Source organism: Oncorhynchus keta, chromosome 1 (genome assembly GCF_023373465.1).
Source record: "Oncorhynchus keta strain PuntledgeMale-10-30-2019 chromosome 1, Oket_V2, whole genome shotgun sequence".
Taxonomy (NCBI): Eukaryota; Metazoa; Chordata; class Actinopteri; order Salmoniformes; family Salmonidae; genus Oncorhynchus; species Oncorhynchus keta.
Genome location: NC_068421.1, coordinates 4,462,964 through 4,480,928, shown reverse-complemented (window position 1 = coordinate 4,480,928; position 17,965 = coordinate 4,462,964). Strand labels below are relative to the sequence as shown.

General features: G+C 49.0%; 1 protein-coding gene and 1 long non-coding RNA gene across 53 annotated transcripts in view; one reads left to right on the top strand and one right to left on the bottom strand.

Annotated features, from left to right (window-relative positions):
• LOC118375885 (arf-GAP with Rho-GAP domain, ANK repeat and PH domain-containing protein 1-like) overlaps positions 1 to 17,965 on the top strand; it is a 95,479-nt gene that overhangs the window by 63,100 nt on the left and 14,414 nt on the right. Inside the window, exons 21-34 of one of the 50 annotated variants that reach the window (XM_052460965.1) lie at positions 5,038 to 5,143; positions 5,213 to 5,360; positions 6,997 to 7,086; positions 7,758 to 7,835; positions 7,955 to 8,112; positions 8,558 to 8,827; positions 9,008 to 9,322; positions 9,368 to 9,412; positions 9,499 to 9,543; positions 9,896 to 9,940; positions 10,027 to 10,116; positions 10,162 to 10,341; positions 10,387 to 10,656; positions 10,743 to 11,447. In XM_052460965.1, the coding sequence (XP_052316925.1) occupies positions 5,038 to 5,143; positions 5,213 to 5,360; positions 6,997 to 7,086; positions 7,758 to 7,835; positions 7,955 to 8,112; positions 8,558 to 8,827; positions 9,008 to 9,322; positions 9,368 to 9,412; positions 9,499 to 9,543; positions 9,896 to 9,940; positions 10,027 to 10,116; positions 10,162 to 10,341; positions 10,387 to 10,656; positions 10,743 to 11,031 (2,129 nt within the window). In that variant the 3' untranslated portion in view covers positions 11,032 to 11,447. Of the gene's footprint in view, positions 1 to 5,037; positions 5,144 to 5,212; positions 5,361 to 6,996; positions 7,087 to 7,757; positions 7,836 to 7,954; positions 8,113 to 8,557; positions 8,873 to 8,917; positions 8,963 to 9,007; positions 9,413 to 9,498; positions 9,589 to 9,715; positions 9,761 to 9,805; positions 9,851 to 9,895; positions 9,941 to 10,026; positions 10,657 to 10,742; positions 11,448 to 12,540; positions 12,655 to 14,866; positions 15,013 to 15,137; positions 15,221 to 17,965 lie in introns of those variants that run through there. The other 49 variants (XM_052461452.1, XM_052461089.1, XM_052461009.1 and 46 more) reach the window with 49 other exon arrangements.
• Positions 6,983 to 7,728, bottom strand: LOC127907504 (uncharacterized). Of its 3 annotated transcripts, none has more exons than XR_008064681.1 (3): positions 7,435 to 7,728; positions 7,157 to 7,388; positions 6,983 to 7,114 (listed from the first exon to the last, which is right to left on the bottom strand). It is a non-coding gene; the product is annotated as an uncharacterized LOC127907504 (long non-coding RNA). The 3 variants fall into 3 exon arrangements; XR_008064728.1 differs by having other exon boundaries at positions 7,203 to 7,388; XR_008064723.1 differs by having other exon boundaries at positions 7,053 to 7,158; positions 7,203 to 7,388.

Below are 17,965 nucleotides of genomic sequence, written 5' to 3'. Positions count from 1 at the left end.
ACACAGAGTTACACATGGAATAAACAAACATACAGTCAATAACACAAGAGAAAATCGGTATACAGTGTGTGCAAATGAAGTAAGGTGGCAAGGCAATAAATAGGCCAATAGTGGTGAAGTTAGCAATTTTGCAATTTACACTGGAGTGATAGATGTGCAGATGAGGATGTGCAAGTAGAAATACTGGTGTGCAAATGAGCAGAAGAACAAAAAACAAATATGGGGATGAGGTAGGTAGTTGGATGGGCTATTTACAAATGGGCTGTGTACAGCTGCAGCGATCGGTAAGCTGCTCTGACAGCTGACACTTAAAGTTAGTGAGGGAGATATGAGTCTCCAACTTCAGTGAATTCATTCCAGTCATTGGCAGCAGAGAACTGGATGGAAAGGCGGCCAAACGAGGTGTTGGCTTTGGGGATGATCAGTGAGATATACCTGCTGGAGCGCGTGCTACGGGTGGGTGTTGCTATGGTGACCAGTGAGCTGAGATAAGGCGGAGCTTTACCTAGCAAAGAATTATAGATGACCTGGAGCCAGTGGGTTTGGCGACGAATATGTAGCGAGGTCCAGCCAACGAGAGCATACAGGTCGTAGTGGTGGGTGGTATAAGGGGCTTTGGTAACAAAACGGATGGCACTGTGATAGACTGCATCCAGTTTGCTGAGTAGAGGGTTGGAGGCTATTTTGTAAATGACATCGAAGTCAAGGATCGGTAGGATAGTCAGTTTTACGAGGGTATGTTTGGCAACATGAGTGAAGGAGGCTTTGTAACATTTAAGAGCAGTTGGAGCCCAACAAAGGAGTGTTGTATTGCATTGAAGCTCATTTGGAGGTTTGTTAACACAGTGCCCAAAGAAGGGACAAATGTATACAGAATGGTGTCGTCTGCATAGAGGTGGATTAAATAATCACCCGCAGCAAGAGCGACATCATTGATATATACAGAGAAAAGAGTCGGCCCGAGAATTGAACCCTGTGGCACCCCCATGGAGACTGCAAGGCCCTCTGATTTGACACACTGAACTCTATCTGAGAAGTAGTTAGTGAACCAGGCGAGGCAGTTATTAGAGAAACCAAGGATGTTGAGTCTGCCGATAAGAATACGGTGATTGACAGAGTTTAAACCCTTGGGCAGGTCGATGAAGATGGCTGCACAGTACCGTCTTTTATCGATGGCGGTTATGATATAATTTAGGACCTTAAGCGTGGCTGAGGTGCACCCGTGACCAGCTCGGAAACCAGATTGCATAGCGGAGAAGGTACGGTGGGATTCAAACTTTTTGGTGATCTGTTTGTTTACTTGAGTTTCGAAGACTTTAGAAAGGCAGGGTAGGATGGATATAGGTCTGTTACAGATTGGTTGAAGAGTGTCTCCCCCTTTGTAGAGAAGGATGACTGCGGCCGCTTTCAAATCTGTAGAAATCTCAGACAATATGAAAGAGAGGTTAAACAGACTAGTAATAGGGGTTGCAACAATGGCGGCGGATAACTTTAGGAAAAGGGTGTCCTGATTGTCTTCCCCAGCTGATTTTATTTGGGGGGGGGGGCTTGGGCCAGTTGCCGCGGGGTGGTGCAGAGCTGTTGGCCGGAGTTTGGGTAGCCAGGAGGAAAGTATGGCCAGCCGTAGAGAAATTCTCAATTATCATGGGTTTGTTGCTGGTGGCAGTGGTTCCTAGTCTCAGTGCAGTGGGCAACTGGTAGGAGGTGCTTTACAGTGTCCCAAAACTTTTTGGAATTCATGCTGCATGATGAAAAATTCTGTTTGAAAAAGCTAGCCTTTGCTTTCCTACCTGGCTGTGTGTATTGGTTCCTGACTTCCCTGAAAAGTTGCATGTTGCGGTACGCCACAGGGTGTTTTTGTGCTGGTCAAGGGCAGTCAAGTCTGGAGTGAACTTAGGGCTATATCTGTTCTTAGTTTTACATTTTGTGAAAGGGGCATGCTTATTTAATGGTGAGGAAAGCACGTTTAAAGAACAACCAGGCATCCTTTACTGACGGGATCCTTCCAGGATACCCAGGCCAGGTTGATTAGAAAGGCCTGCTCACAGAAGTGTTTTAGGGTATCGCTTGACAGTGATGAGGGGTGGTCTTTTGACTGCGGACCCATAACTGACGCAACCAATGAGGCAGTGATCGCTGAGATCCTGGTTGAAGACAGCAGAGGTGTATTTAGAGGCCAGGTTGGTCAGGATGATAACTATGAGGGTGCCCATGTTTACGGATTTGGGGTGGTACTTGGTAGGTTCCTTGATAATTTGTGTGAGATTGAGGGCATCTACTTTAGATTGTAGGATGGCCGGGGTGTTAAGCATATCCCAATTTAGGTCACCTAACAGTACGGACTCTGACGATAGATGGGGGGCAATCAATTCACATTCACAGTCCAGGTCACAGCTGGGAGCTGAGGGGCATCTATAACTGGTGGCCTTCCGAAGCCAGGATTCAGACACGACAAGGACATCAGGATTGGCAGAGTGTGCTAAAGCAGTGAGTAAAACAAACTTAGGGAGGAGGCTTCTGATGTTAACATGCATGAACCCAAGACTTCTACAGTTGCAGAAGCCAACGAATGAAAGTGTCTGGGGACACACGGGGCCTGGGTTAACCTCTACATCACCAGAGGAACAGAGGAGGAGTATGATAAGGGTACGGCTAAAGGCTATAAGAACTGGTCGTCTAGTGCTTTGGGAACAGAGAATAAAAGGAGCAGATTTCTGGGTGTGGTAGAATAGATTCAGGGCATAGTGTACAGACAAGGGTATGGTAGGATGTGAGTACAGTGGAGGTAAACCTAGGCATTGAGTGACAATGAGAGAGGTTTTATCTCTGGAGGTGACAGTTAAGCTAGGTGCAGTCTCCGCATGTGGGGGGATGGGACAAGGGGGCTATCTGAGGCATGTTGAGCAGGATTAGGGGCTCCACAGTAAAGTAAAACAAGGAGAGCTGCCCTAAGCAACAGGATACAAGGCAGGGTAGCCTAGTGGTTAGAGCGTTGGACTAGTAACCAGAAGGTTGCAAGTTCAAACCCCCGAGCTGACAAGGTACAAATCTGTCGTTCTGCCCCTGAACAGGCAGTTAACCCACTGTTCCCAGGCCGTCATTGAAAATAAGAATTTGTTCTTAACTAACTTGCCTAGTTAAATAAAGGTAAAATAAATAAAAATAAAATATTGACATTAGAGAGAGGCATAAAGCAATCACAGGTGTTGATTGGGAGAGCTACAACAACAATGGGTGAGATAACAACTGGTATAATGGCATTGAATGGGCAGAGAGGGTCAGTTATCTACACACAGGGCCTGAGTTCGAGGCTGGGGCCGACAGATAAACAAAATGAAGTACTGTGTTAATGTACAGTCCAGCATCAGCTGTGTATCTGAGTGATCACAGGGTCCAATGAGCAGCAAAGATGAAACAGGGAGCCGTTCGGTAGTCGATTATTAAGCAAGGCGAGTGACACGGTGTTCAGGAAGCTAGCAGGCCGGGGCAAGCAGATGGATCAACACCAGCACATCGGCCGGATTATGTTGTGATGGATCGGCGGGGCTCCTTGTCGACAAAAGGGTCCCGTCCAATTGGGAAGAGAGGTATTGTAGTTGGTGCACTTCGTTTGCTAGCCGGGAAATGGGCCTAGCTCGAGGCTAGCTCGAGGCTGGCTGGTGCATGCTTCTGGACAAGGGCATTAGCCACAATAGCCACTCGGTAGCAACTAGCTCGCTGTGAAGATTCGGTGTAATGGTCCAGAGCTTGCGGCAGCAATCCGGTGATGTAGTGGATAAAAAAGCAGTCCGATATGCCCAAGGCTGATATCGTGCTGTGCAGACTGGCAGGTATTATCCAGGCTATCCAGGCTAAAGTGGCTGGAGTCCGAGCTAAAGGTAAAGACCGCTAGCAGTGGCTAACAATGACTAAAATGCTAGTAGCTAATTAGCTGCCTAGCTGTTGATTGATGTTCCAATTAGAAGGTCTAAAGAATTGCAGATCTGTACCACATTGGGTGAGGCGGGTTGCAGGAAGGTATATTTTATTCGAAAATGGAAAAAAGAAGTTGAAATATAATGAAATGTATACAAAACCCCTAACCCCTACACCCTAACCCCTACCCCTAACTCCTTAACCCTACCCTTAACCCCTACCCCTACACCCTAACCCCTACCCCTAACTCCTTAACCCTACCCTTAACCCCTACCCCAACACCCTAACCACTACCCCTAACTCCTTAACCCTACACCCTAACCCCTACCCCTACACCCTAACCCCTACCCCTAACCCCTACACCCTAACCCCTACCCCTACACCCTAACCCCTACCCCTAACTCCTTAACCCTACCCTTAACCCCTACCCAAACACCCTAACCACTACCCCTACACCCTTACCCTTAACCCCTACCCCAACACCCTACACCCTAACCCATACCCCAACACCATAACCACTACCCCTAAACCCTTACCCCTACACCCTAACCCCTAACGCCCTAACCCTTCCCTTAACCCCTACCCCAACACCCTAACCACTACCCCTACACCCTAACCCCTACCCTACACCCTTACCCCTAACTCCCTAACCCCAACACCCTAACCACTACCCCTACACCCTAACCACTACCCCTACACCCTAACCACTACCCCTACACCCTAGCCCCTACACCCTTACCCCTAACTCCCTACCCCTAACCCCAACACCCTAACCACTAGCCCTACACCCTAACCACTAGCCCTACACCCTAACCCCTAACCCTACACCCTACACCCTAACCACTACCCCTACACCCTAACTCCTACCCCTACACCCTAACCCTAACCCCAACACCCTAACCCCAACACCCTAACCTTAACTCCCTACACCCTAACCCCTACCCTTATACCCTAACCCCAACACCGTACACCCTAACCGTAGCACCCTACACTCGAACCCCAACTCCCTACACTCACCCTAAAATAGGGGTGAGGTACTATATAGCAGGGGTGTATTCACTAAGAACCAAACGTGACCTAACTGAATTAAACATGCTTGGCTGTGTGTGTGTTGTCTGTCAGTGATCCCAGAGGAGAGCAGAAAGATCTGTCAGTACCAGCTGCTGCTGAGCCAGCTGCCCAGAGTCAACAAGGCCACGCTACGAGCCCTGGTCAACCACCTCTACTGGTGAGACACATATAAACACACACACACACCCCTCAGGTCAGAGTGTAACGGTGTGTGTGTTGTCCACAGTGTGCAGCGGTTTGCAGAGCTGAACCAGATGAATCTCCATAACCTGGCTATAGTATTTGGCCCAACACTGTTCCAGAGCGACGGGAAGGACTACACAGCTGGCCTCGTCATAGAGGAACTCATAGAGCACTACACTGACGTCTTTGAGGTCAGAGACGCTGTTAGCTCTAACCCCTGACTCCTAACCTCATAGAGCACTACACTGACGTCTTTGAGGTCAGAGATCCTGTTAGCTCTGACCCCTGACCCCTAACCTCATAGAGCACTACACTGACGTCTTTGAGGTCAGAGATCCTGTTAGCTCTGACCCCTGACCCCTAACCTCATAGAGCACTACACTGACGTCTTTGAGGTCAGAGACACTGTTTACTCTAACCCCTGACCCCTAACCTCATAGAGCACTACACTGACGTCTTTGAGGTCAGAGACACTGTTTACTCTAACCCCTGACTCCTAACCTCATAGAGCACTACACTGACGTCTTTGAGGTCAGAGACGCTGTTTACTCTAACCCCTGACCCCTAACCTCATAGAGCACTACACTGACGTCTTTGAGGTCAGAGATCCTGTTAGCTCTGACCCCTGACCCCTAACCTCATAGAGCACTACACTGACGTTTTTGAGGTCAGAGACGTTGTAAACTCTAACCCCTGACCCCTAACCTCATAGAGCACTACACTGACGTCTTTGAGGTCAGAGACGCTGTTAGCTCTAACCCCTGACCCCTAACCTCAGAGGCGGCAGCTAGCCTAGCAGCTTAGAGCATTGAGCCAGTAACCGAAACGGTGCTGGTTTGAATCCCTGAGTCTGACAAGCTGAACAATCTGCTGATGTGCCCTTGAGCAAGGCACTTAACCATAATTGCTCCTGTAAGTCGCGCTGGATAAGAGCGTCTGCTAAATGACTTACATTTAAATGTACTAGTGCATTATTGCCCATAGACGCTGATCTTGGGTCAGTTTAGCATTTTCCTCTGCTAATGTTTAAGGTTAAGATTGAGGTAGAGGAAGCTGATCCTAGATCTGTACATAGTGGAATCCCCACGGCACTCTGTCATCTTTGAGTTTAGGCACTAGCTCTCTTCTGCTCTCTGGTGTTTGGTAGGGGTATGACTGGTGTTTGGTAGGGGGGTGACTATAGTGTTTGGTAGGGGGGTGACTACACTGTTTGGTAGGGGGGTGACTACACTGTTTGGTAGGGGGTGACTATAGTGTTTGGTAGGGGGGTGACTACAGTGTTTGGTAGGGGGTGACTCCAGTGTTTGGTAGGGGGTGACTATACTGTTTGGTAGGGGGGTGACTACACTGTGAGCTGGTCAATGATGTTTCAACCATGGAGTGAGTCGTTATATACTGTCAGGTTCTAATTTCTCAGAGTAAATACGTCACAGACACTAGAGAAGATGAACCAAGTTGAATTCTTCCCAAAGGGTCGTTACAGCTGTAATTCAGATGAAAAAAACGTTTCACACAAGCACTGATATTTAACCCTTTCTCCTGGGCTGAGTCTCCTCCTCCACAACTGAACAGCCAATGCATCTCTGTTGCTAGGCAGAACCTGAGTGATATCTGTTCTTCCTCACATCATCTGACCTGACCTCTACACCAAAGTGCTCCTCCCCAACTCAAGGCTGTCATGGTTATTGATACCAGACTGTGTCTCTTCTCCTCCCAGAGGATCCAAAAATACGATCATGTTGTTTTGTCATGTGGTTGACCGTGTGTGGTTGACCGTGTGTGGTTGACCGTGTGTGGTTGACCGTGTGTGGTTGTTTTGCGGTTCAGGTGGATGAGCTGCAGCTGAAAAGACAGCTGGATGAGATCACGGCCATCATTAAAGTCAGAGAGAAGTTGAACCACAACTCCAGCGTCCCTGTGAGTCATACAGTACTCACACACACACCTCAACACCAAGGCTTCTGTGAGTCATACAGTACTCACACACACCTCAACACCAAGGCTTCTGTGAGTCATACAGTACTCACACACACACCTCAACACCAAGGCTTCTGTGAGTCATACAGTACTCACACACACACCTCAACACCAAGGCTTCTGTGAGTCATACAGTACTCACACACACACCTCAACACCAAGGCTTCTGTGAGTCATACAGTACTCACACACACACCTCAACACCAAGGCTTCTGTGAGTCATACAGTACTCACACACACACCTCAACACCAAGGCTTCTGTTAGTCATACAGTACTCACACACACACCTCAACACCAAGGCTTCTGTGAGTCATACAGTACTCACACACACACCTCAACACCAAGGCTTCTGTGAGTCATACAGTACTCACACACACACCTCAACACCAAGGCTTCTGTGAGTCATACAGTACTCACACACACACCTCAACACCAAGGCTTCTGTGAGTCATACAGTACTCACACACACACCTCAACACCAAGGCTTCTGTGAGTCATACAGTACTCACACACACCTCAACACCAAGGCTTCTGTGAGTCACACTACCTTCTTATATCATACAGTGTTCTGCAGTTACCCAATGTGCGTGTGTGTGTGTGCGTTGTGCAGGCGTCGGGGTCAGCAGGTGACTTCATCTGTACAGTGTACCTGGAGGAGAAGAAGGAGACGACAGAGCAGCATGTCAAGGTGCTCTCTCACCTCTGACCTTACCTAACCCCTTATGATCTCACCTTTATCATGATAGGGAAATAAAGAGAGTAAGAAGCCGTCCTGAATCTCACTCCCTCCACTGCTCTCCCCTCCAGATCCCTGGTTCTATGACGGCAGCAGAGCTGACCTGTGAGATTCTGGACCGGCGGAAGATCCAGGTCAGAGAGAAAGACTACTGGAGCTGCTGGGAGGTCAGCCAGAAGGAGGAGACTGGTGAGTGGACAGAGAGAAAGACTACTGGAGCTGCTGGGAGGTCAGCCAGAAGGAGGAGACTGGTGAGTGGACAGAGAGAAAGACTACTGGAGCTGCTGGGAGGTCAGCCAGAAGGAGGAGACTGGTGAGTGGTCAGAGAGAAAGACTACTGGAGCTGCTGGGAGGTCAGCCAGAAGGAGGAGACTGGTGAGTGGACAGAGAGAAAGACTACTGGAGCTGCTGGGAGGTCAGCCAGAAGGAGGAGACTGGTGAGTGGTCAGAGAGAAAGACTACTGGAGCTGCTGGGAGGTCAGCCAGAAGGAGGAGACTGGTGAGTGGACAGAGAGAAAGACTACTGGAGCTGCTGGGAGGTCAGCCAGAAGGAGGAGACTGGTGAGTGGACAGAGAGATGAGAGGTCAGCCAGAAGGAGGAGATGGGTGAGTGGAGAGAGAGATGAGAGGTCATTCAGGAGGAGGAGAGCGGTGAGTGGACAGAGAGATGAGAGGTCAGCCAGAAGGAGGAGACTGGTGAGTGGAGAGAGAGATGAGAGGTCAGTCAGGAGGAGGAGAGCGGTGAGTGGACAGAGAGATGAGAGGTCAGCCAGAAGGAGGAGACGGGTGAGTGGACAGAGAGATGAGAGGTCAGCCAGAAGGAGGAGACTGGTGAGTGGACAGAGAGATGAGAGGTCAGCCAGAAGGAGGAGATGGGTGAGTGGAGAGAGAGATGAGAGGTCATTCAGGAGGAGGAGAGCGGTGAGTGGACAGAGAGATGAGAGGTCATTCAGAAGGAGGAGACTGGTGAGTGGAGAGAGAGATGAGAGGTCAGTCAGGAGGAGGAGAGCGGTGAGTGGACAGAGCAATGAGAGGTCAGCCAGAAGGAGGAGACTGGTGAGTGGACAGAGCGATGAGAGGTCATTCAGGAGGAGGAGAGCGGTGAGTGGACAGAGAGATGAGAGGTCAGCCAGAAGGAGGAGACTGGTGAGTGGAGAGAGAGATGAGAGGTCAGTCAGGAGGAGGAGAGCGGTGAGTGGACAGAGAGATGAGAGGTCAGCCAGAAGGAGGAGACGGGTGAGTGGACAGAGAGATGAGAGGTCAGCCAGAAGGAGGAGACTGGTGAGTGGACAGAGAGATGAGAGGTCAGCCAGAAGGAGGAGATGGGTGAGTGGACAGAGAGATGAGAGGTCAGTCAGAAGGAGGAGACTGGTGAGTGGACAGAGAGATGAGAGGTCAGCCAGAAGGAGGAGATGGGTGAGTGGACAGAGAGATGAGAGGTCAGTCAGAAGGAGGAGACTGGTGAGTGGACAGAGAGATGAGAGGTCAGCCAGAAGGAGGAGATGGGTGAGTGGACAGAGAGATGAGAGGTCAGCCAGAAGGAGGAGACTGGTGAGTGGATAGAGAGATGAGAGGTCAGAAGGAGGAGACTGGTGAGTGGACAGAGAGATGAGAGGTCAGCCAGAAGGAGGAGACTGGTGAGTGGAGAGAGAGATGAGAGGTCAGTCAGAAGGAGGAGACTGGTGAGTGGACAGAGAGATGAGAGGTCTGAAGGAGGAGACTGGTGAGTGGACAGAGAGATGAGAGGTCAGCCAGAAGGAGGAGATGGGTGAGTGGACAGAGAGATGAGAGGTCTGAAGGAGGAGACTGGTGAGTGGACAGAGAGATGAGAGGTCAGCCAGAAGGAGGAGATGGGTGAGTGGACAGAGAGATGAGAGGTCAGTCAGAAGGAGGAGACTGGTGAGTGGACAGAGAGATGAGAGGTCAGCCAGAAGGAGGAGACTAGTGAGTGGACAGAGAGATGAGAGGTCAGTCAGAAGGAGGAGACTAGTGAGTGGACAGAGAGATGAGAGGTCAGCCAGAAGGAGGAGATGGGTGAGTGGAGAGAGAGATGAGAGGTCAGTCAGAAGGAGGAGACTGGTGAGTGGACAGAGAGATGAGAGGTCTGAAGGAGGAGATGGGTGAGTGGAGAGAGAGATGAGAGGTCAGCCAGAAGGAGGAGATGGGTGAGTGGAGAGAGAGATGAGAGGTCAGCCAGAAGGAGGAGATGGGTGAGTGGACAGAGAGATGAGAGGTCAGTCAGAAGGAGGAGATGGGTGAGTGGAGAGAGAGATGAGAGGTCAGCCAGAAGGAGGAGATGGGTGAGTGAACAGAGAGATGAGAGGTCAGCCAGAAGGAGGAGATGGGTGAGTGGACAGAGAGATGAGAGGTCAGTCAGAAGGAGGAGATGGGTGAGTGGAGAGAGAGATGAGAGGTCAGCCAGAAGGAGGAGATGGGTGAGTGGACAGAGAGATGAGAGGTCAGTCAGAAGGAGGAGATGGGTGAGTGGACAGAGAGATGAGAGGTCAGCCAGAAGGAGGAGATGGGTGAGTGGACAGAGAGATGAGAGGTCAGCCAGAAGGAGGAAAGGGGTGAGTGGACAGAGAGATGAGAGGTCAGTCAGAAGGAGGAGATGGGTGAGTGGAGAGAGAGATGAGAGGTCAGCCAGAAGGAGGAAAGGGGTGAGTGGACAGAGAGATGAGAGGTCAGCCAGAAGGAGGAGATGGGTGAGTGGAGAGAGAGATGAGAGGTCAGCCAGAAGGAGGAGATGGGTGAGTGGAGAGAGAGATGAGAGGTCAGTCAGAAGGAGGAGACTGGTGAGTGGACAGAGAGATGAGAGGTCTGAAGGAGGAGACTGGTGAGTGGACAGAGAGATGAGAGGTCAGCCAGAAGGAGGAGATGGGTGAGTGGACAGAGAGATGAGAGGTCAGCCAGAAGGAGGAAAGGGGTGAGTGGACAGAGAGATGAGAGGTCAGTCAGAAGGAGGAGATGGGTGAGTGGAGAGAGAGATGAGAGGTCAGTCCTAATATTGAGTTGCACCCCCCTTTTGCCCTCGGAACAGCCTCAATTCATCAGGACATGGACTCTACAAAGTGTCACGTTTTTTCCAATGCTTCCCACAGTTGTGTCAAGTTGGCTGGATGTCCTTTGGGTGGTGGACCATTCTTGATACACACAGGAAATTGTTGAGCGTGAAAAACCCAGCAGCATTGCAGTTCTTGACACAAACAGGTGCACCTGGAACCTACTACCATACCCCGTTTAAAGGCACTTACATCTTGTATCTTGCCCACTGACCCTCTGAATGACACCTCACCTGTCACCTCCCCTTCATCTACACTGATTGAGTGACATCAATAAGGGATCATAGCTTTCAGCTGGATTCACCTGGTCAGTCTGTCATGGAAAGAGCAGGTGTTCTTAATGTTGTGTGTGTGTGTGTGTGTGTGTGTGTGTGTGTGTGTGTGTGTGTGTGTGTGTGTGTGTGTGTGTGTGTGTGTGTGTGTGTGTGTGTGTGTGTGTGTGTGTGTGTGTGTGTGTGTGTGTGTGTGTGTGTGTGTGTGTGTGTGTGTGTGAGAGAGAGAGTTTCATAATTGCATACTCCTTGCGTCCTCTCCCATCGCCTCCTTTTCAAAAACCGTTGATGAGAAGAACAGAGCTCCCTCCCCTCTGACCTTCTCCTCCAATGGGTTTTGAGAAGGAGCAGAGGAGAGAGGAGTATGTAAGAGAGGAAGGAGAGGTGGGAGTAGAGAGAGAGAGAGAGGTGGGAGTAGAGAGAGAGGAAGGAGAGGTGGGATTAGAGAGGAAGAGGTGGGAGTAGAGAGAGAGGAAGGTGAGGTGGGAGTAGAGAGAGAGGAAGGAGGGGTGGGAGTAGAGAGAGAGAGAGGAAGGAGAGGTGGGATTAGAGAGGGAGAGGTGGGAGTAGAGAGGAAGAGGAGGGAGTAGAGAGAGGGTGGGAGTAGAGAGAGAGGAAGGAGAGGTGGGAGTAGAGAGAGAGGAAGGAGAGGTGGGAGTAGAGAGAGAGAGGGTGGGAGGAGAGAGAGAGGTGGGAGTAGAGAGAGAGGAAGGAGAGTTGGGAGTAGAGAGGGAGAGGTGGGAGTAGAGAGAGAGGTGGGAGTAGAGAGAGAGAGGTGGGAGTAGAGAGAGAGAGGGTGGGAGTAGAGAGAGAGGAAGGAGAGTTGGGAGTAGAGAGGGAGAGGTGGGAGTAGAGAGAGAGAGAGAGGAAGGAGATTTGGGAGTAGAGAGATGGTGGGAGTAGAGAGATGGTGGGAGTAGAGAGAGGGTGGGAGTAGAGAGAGGGTGGGAGTAGAGAGAGGGTGGGAGTAGAGAGAGGGTGGGAGTAGAGAGAGGGTGGGAGTAGAGAGAGGGTGGGAGTAGAGAGAGAGGAAGGAGAGGTGGGAGTAGAGAGAGAGAGGAAGGAGAGGTGGGAGGAGAGAGAGAGAGGTGGGAGTAGATAGAGAGAGGAAGGAGAGTTGGGAGTAGGGAGAGAGTTGGGAGTAGGGAGAGAGGTGGGAGTAGAGAGAGAGGAAGGAGTAGAGAGAGAGGAAGGAGACCAGGGGATGGTAGTGCTATGGAGGGGTGATGCTGATGTTGAGACTTTTTGTCCCCTTCCCTTCTCTGTCTCTCTTTCTGTCTCTCTTTCTGTCTCTGTCTCTCTCTCTCTCTCTCTCTCTCTCAGAGCGTCCATTGCATCACCTGGAGCGTGTGTTACCCATCATCCATTCTCTGGGTACCGACTCCCACTTGCTGGTCAAAAAACATCTGGCCATGGAGGCCATACGCATCTACCTGGGTACACACACGCACGCACGCACGCACGCACGCACACACACACACACACACACACACACACACACACACACACACACACACACACACACACACACACACACACACACACACACACACACACTAACTAACCACGCATATAAAAAAATAACAGTTTAGGAATTCATTGCAGATAAAAATAAGAGAAAAAAGTAACAAGTAATTAAAGAGCAGCAGTAAAATAACAATAGTAAGACTATATACAGGGGGGTACTGATACAGAGTCAATGTGTGGGGGGGATCCGGTTAGTTGAGGTAGTATGTACATGTAGGTAGATTTATTAAAGTGACTATGCATAGATGACAACAGAGAGTGGTGGGTAGAAGGTGTAGAAGCTGTTTAGAAGACCCTTGGACCAAGACTTGGCGCTCCAGTACCGCTTGCCGTGCGGTAGCAGAGAGAACAGTCTATGACTAGGATGGCAAGAGTCTTTGAAAATGTTTAAGGCCTTCCTCTGACACCGCCTGGTAAAGAGGTCCAGTGATGCACTGGGCCGTTCGCACTACCCTCTGTAGTGCCTTGCGGTCGGAGGCCGAACAGTTGCCATACCAGGCCGTGATGCAACCAGTCAGAATGCTCTCGATGGTGCAGCAGTAGAACCTTTTGAGGATCTGAGGACCCATGCCAAATCTTTTCAGTCTCCTGAGGCAGAATAGGTTTTGTCGTGCCCTCTTCACGACCGTCATGGTGTGCTTGGACCATGTTAGTTTGTTGGTGATGTGGACACAAAGGAACTTGAAACTCTCAACCTGCTCCACTGCAGCCCGTCGATGGGGGCGTGCTCGGTCCTCTTTTCCACAGTCCACAATCATCTCCTTTGTCTTGATCACATTGAGGGAGAGGTTGCTGTCCTGGCACCACATTGCCAGTTCTCTGACCTCCTCCCTATAGGCTGTCTCGTCGTTGTCGGTGATCAGGCCTACCACTGTTGTGTCGTCGACAAACTTAATGATAGTGTTGGAGTCGTGCCTGGCCATTCAATCATGAGTGAACAAGGAGTATAGGAAGGGGAAGAGCACACACCCCTGAGGGGCCCCCATGTTGAGGAGCGGCGTGGCAGATGTGTTGTTACCTACCCTTACCACCTGGGGACGGCCCGTCAGGAAGTCCAGGATCCAGTTGCAGAGGGAGGTGTTTAGTCCCAGGGTCCTTAGCTTAGTGATGAGCTTTGAGGGTACTATGGTGTTGAACGCTGAGCTGTAGTCAATGAACAGCATCCTCACATACTGTAGGTGTTCCTTTTGTCCAGGTGGGAAAGGGCAGTATGGAGTGCAATAGAGACTGCATCATCTGTGGATCTGTTGGGGTGGAATGTGAATTGGAGGGTTTCTGGGATGAGTGTGTGGATGTGAGCCATGACCAGCCTTTGAAAGCACTTCATGGCTACAGATGTGAGTACTACGGGTTGGTAGTCATTTAGGCAGGTTACCTTAGAATTATTGGGCACAGGGACTATGGTGGTCTGCTTAAAACATGTTGGTATTACAGACTCGGACAGGGAGAGGTTGAAAATGTCAGTGAAGACACTTGCTAGTTGGTCAGCGCATGCTCGCAGTACACGTCCTGGTAATCCATCTGGCCATGCGGCCATCTGAATGTTGACCTGTCTAAAGGTCTTACTCACATCGACTGTGGGGAGAGGTATCACAAGTCTTCCGGTACAGCTGGTGCTCTCATGCATGTTTCAGTGTTATTTTCCTCGAAGCGAGCATAGAAGTGGTTTAGCTCGTCTGGTAGGCTCGTGTCACTGGGCAGCTCTCGGCTGTGCTTCCCTTTGTAGTCTGTAATGGTTTGCAAGCCCTGCCACATCCGACGAGATGTGGTGTACTCCTCAATGCCATTGGAGGAATCTCAGAACATAATCCAGTCTGTGCTGCAAAACAGTCTGTTCGCTCCCATTGAAAACAAAATACATATATCAACATTCTCAACACACACACACACACACACACACACACACACACACACACACACACACACACACACACACACACACACACACACACACACACACACACACACACACACACACACACACACACACACACACACACACACACACACACACACACACACACACACACACACACACACACAACACACAATTGAATTGACTTCTCAGCTCTGCTATTGCCCCTATGCTGTTTCTGATTTGGTACGATCCGTTCCCCCATAGCCAGTAAAGTGGATGTGTCCAAGCACGGGATGGTGAAGTTCCGGGAGGAGAGGAGCATTCTGGGATTGGGACTGAATACCGGCAGCTTCCACGACCGCTACTTCATCCTGAGCACTGCCTCCCTCAGGATGTACAAGGAAGTGCGGGTAAGAGACACACACACACACACACAAAAACACACACACACACACACACACACACAAAAACACAAACACACACACACACACACAAACATCTAAACATCTAATCTGTCTGTTTTGTGTCCCTGTAGAGTAATCGTCCAGAGAGGGAATGGCAGGTGAAGAACCTGAGGGTCTATCTAGGCATCAAGAAGAAACTACGACCACCCACCTGGTCAGAACACCTCTCTGTCCTCTCCTCCTGCCTGGTCAGAACACCTCTCTGTCCTCTCCTCCTGCCTGGTCAGAACACCTCTCTGTTCTCTCCTCCTGCCTGGTCAGAACACCTCTCTGTCCTCTCCTCCTGCCTGGTCAGAACACCTCTCTGTTCTCTCCTCCTGCCTGGTCAGGTCACCTCTCTGTTCTCTCCTCCTGCCTGGTCAGGTCACCTCTCTGTCCTCTCCTCCTGCCTGGTCAGAACACCTCTCTGTCCTCTCCTCCTGCCTGGTCAGGTCACCTCTCTGTCCTCTCCTCCCGCCTGATCAGAACACCTCTCTGTCCTCTCCTCCCGCCTGATCAGAACACCTCTCTGTCCTCTCCTCCTGCCTGATCAGAACACCTCTCTGTCCTCTCCTCCTGCCTGATCAGAACACCTCTCTGTCCTCTCCTCCTGCCTGATCAGAACACCTCTCTGTCCTCTCCTCCTGCCTGATCAGAACACCTCTCTGTTCTCTCCTCCTGCCTGGTCAGAACACCTCTCTGTCCTCTCCTCCTGCCTGGTCAGAGCACCTCTCTGTCCTCTCTTCTTGCCTGTCCCATGATCACCCAACTGGTCAGAACACCTCTCCCTGTGTCTCACCCTCGCCTTGTCTTTCCCCTCTCTGTCTCTCTGAGAGAGAGAGAGACTGTTATAGAGCAGTCTTACTCCACAGTCCTGTTCTTTAGTGACTAGAGAACAGTAGCTGACAGTAGAGAAGGCAGGACAGTCCTATACCGTCTCCTTTGTCTGTCTGCTGCTAAATCTCCACTCACTTAATCTTGGCGCGCCCATCCCATTAGCGGGATCATTTTCGCCACACACCCGATGAATTGCAGAGCCTCAAATTCAAATGAAATTACTAAAAATATTTAATTTTCATGAAATCACAAGTGCAATATAGCAAAACACAGCTTGGCTTGTTGTTAATCCACCTGGCGTGTCAGATTTAAAAAAAACTTGACAGCAAAAGCATACCAAGTGTTTATGTAAGGACTCTCTCAGCAGGCAAAACATTACAAACAGCTAGCAGCAAAGTAGATTGGTCACGAAAGTCAGAAAACCAATAAAATGAATCGCTTACCTTTGATGATCTTTGGATGTTTGCACTCACGAGACTCCCAGTTACACAATAAATGTTCCTTTTGTTCCATAAATATTATTTTTATATCCAAAATACCTCCATTTGTTTGGCGTGTTTTGTTCAGAAATCCACAGGCTCGAGCGGTCACGACTGGACAGACGAAAATTCCAAATAGTATCCGTAAAGTTTGTAGAAACATGTCAAATGTTTTTTATAATCAATCCTCAGGTTGTTTTTACAATAAATAATCGATAATATTTCAACCGGGCCATAGCTTTTTCAATAGGAGAGAGAGAGAAAATGTCTGCTCCAAGCTGTTGCGCATGCAAAACTCTGCTGGCACCAAGCCATCCACTGACGCGATGTGATTCTTCTCGCTCATTTTTCAGAATAAAAGGCTGAAACTATGTCTAAAGACTGTTCACACCATGTGGAAGCCATAGGGAAAGGAATCTGGTTGATATCCCTTTAAATGGAGGGAAGGCATGCAATGGAACAGGGAGATTAATTTCTCTTAGGCACTTCCTTGTTGGATTTTCCTCAGGTTTTCGCCTGCAATATCAGTTCTGTTATACTCACAGACAATATTTTGACAGTTTTGGAAACTTTAGAGTGTTTTCTGCCCTAATCTGACAATTATGTGTATATTCTAGATTCTGGGCCTGAGAAATAGGCAGTTTCATTTGGGTACGTTTTTCATCCAAACTTCAAAATACTGCCCCCTACACTCAACAGGTTAACTTGTTATGGCTGCAATCCTGTTAACAGGATAATTGTCATCAACAACCGCTGAATTGAATAGCGCCACATTCAAATAATATTACTAAAAATATTTATATTCATGAAATCACAAGTGCAATATAGGAAAACACAGTTTAGCCTTTTGTTAATCCACCTGTCGTGTCAGATTTTGAAAATTTACAGTGAAAGCAATCCAAGTGTTTGTAAGTTTATCGATCGCTCAACAAAACATTATGTACACTTAGCATCAAGTAGCTTGGTCACGAAAATCAGAAAAGCAATCAAATTAATCATTTACCTTTGATGATCTTCGGATGTTTTCACTCACAAGACTCCCAGTTACACAATAAATGTTCCTTTTGTTCCATAAAGATTATTTTTATACCCAAAATACCTCCGTTTGTATGGCGCGTTATGTTCATAAATCCACAGGAAAGAGTGGTCACGACAACGTGGACAAATTTCAAATAGTTTTGATAATGTCCACAGAAACTCGTCAAACGTTTTTTATAATCAATCAATCCTCAGGTTGTTTTTAAAATATATAATCGATAATATATCAACCGCAAATGTCTTGATCAGTAAGAGAGGGAAAGGCAATGGCAGCCCAAACTCTGATGCGCGAGCAAAACTCATGCTCATGTTATCGTTCTGGCTAATTTTTCAAAATAAAAGCCTGAAACTATGTCTGAAGACTGTTGACCCCTTGAGGAAGCGATAGGAAAAGTAATCTGGTTAATATCCTTTTAAATGGAGCAAAGGGAGGCTATAGAACATGGAGTTTTCAAAATAGAAGCCACTTCCTGGTTTGATTTTCCTCAGGGTTTCGCCTGCAATATCAGTTCTGTTATACTCACAGACAATATTTTGACAGTTTTGGAATCTTTAGAGTGTTTTCT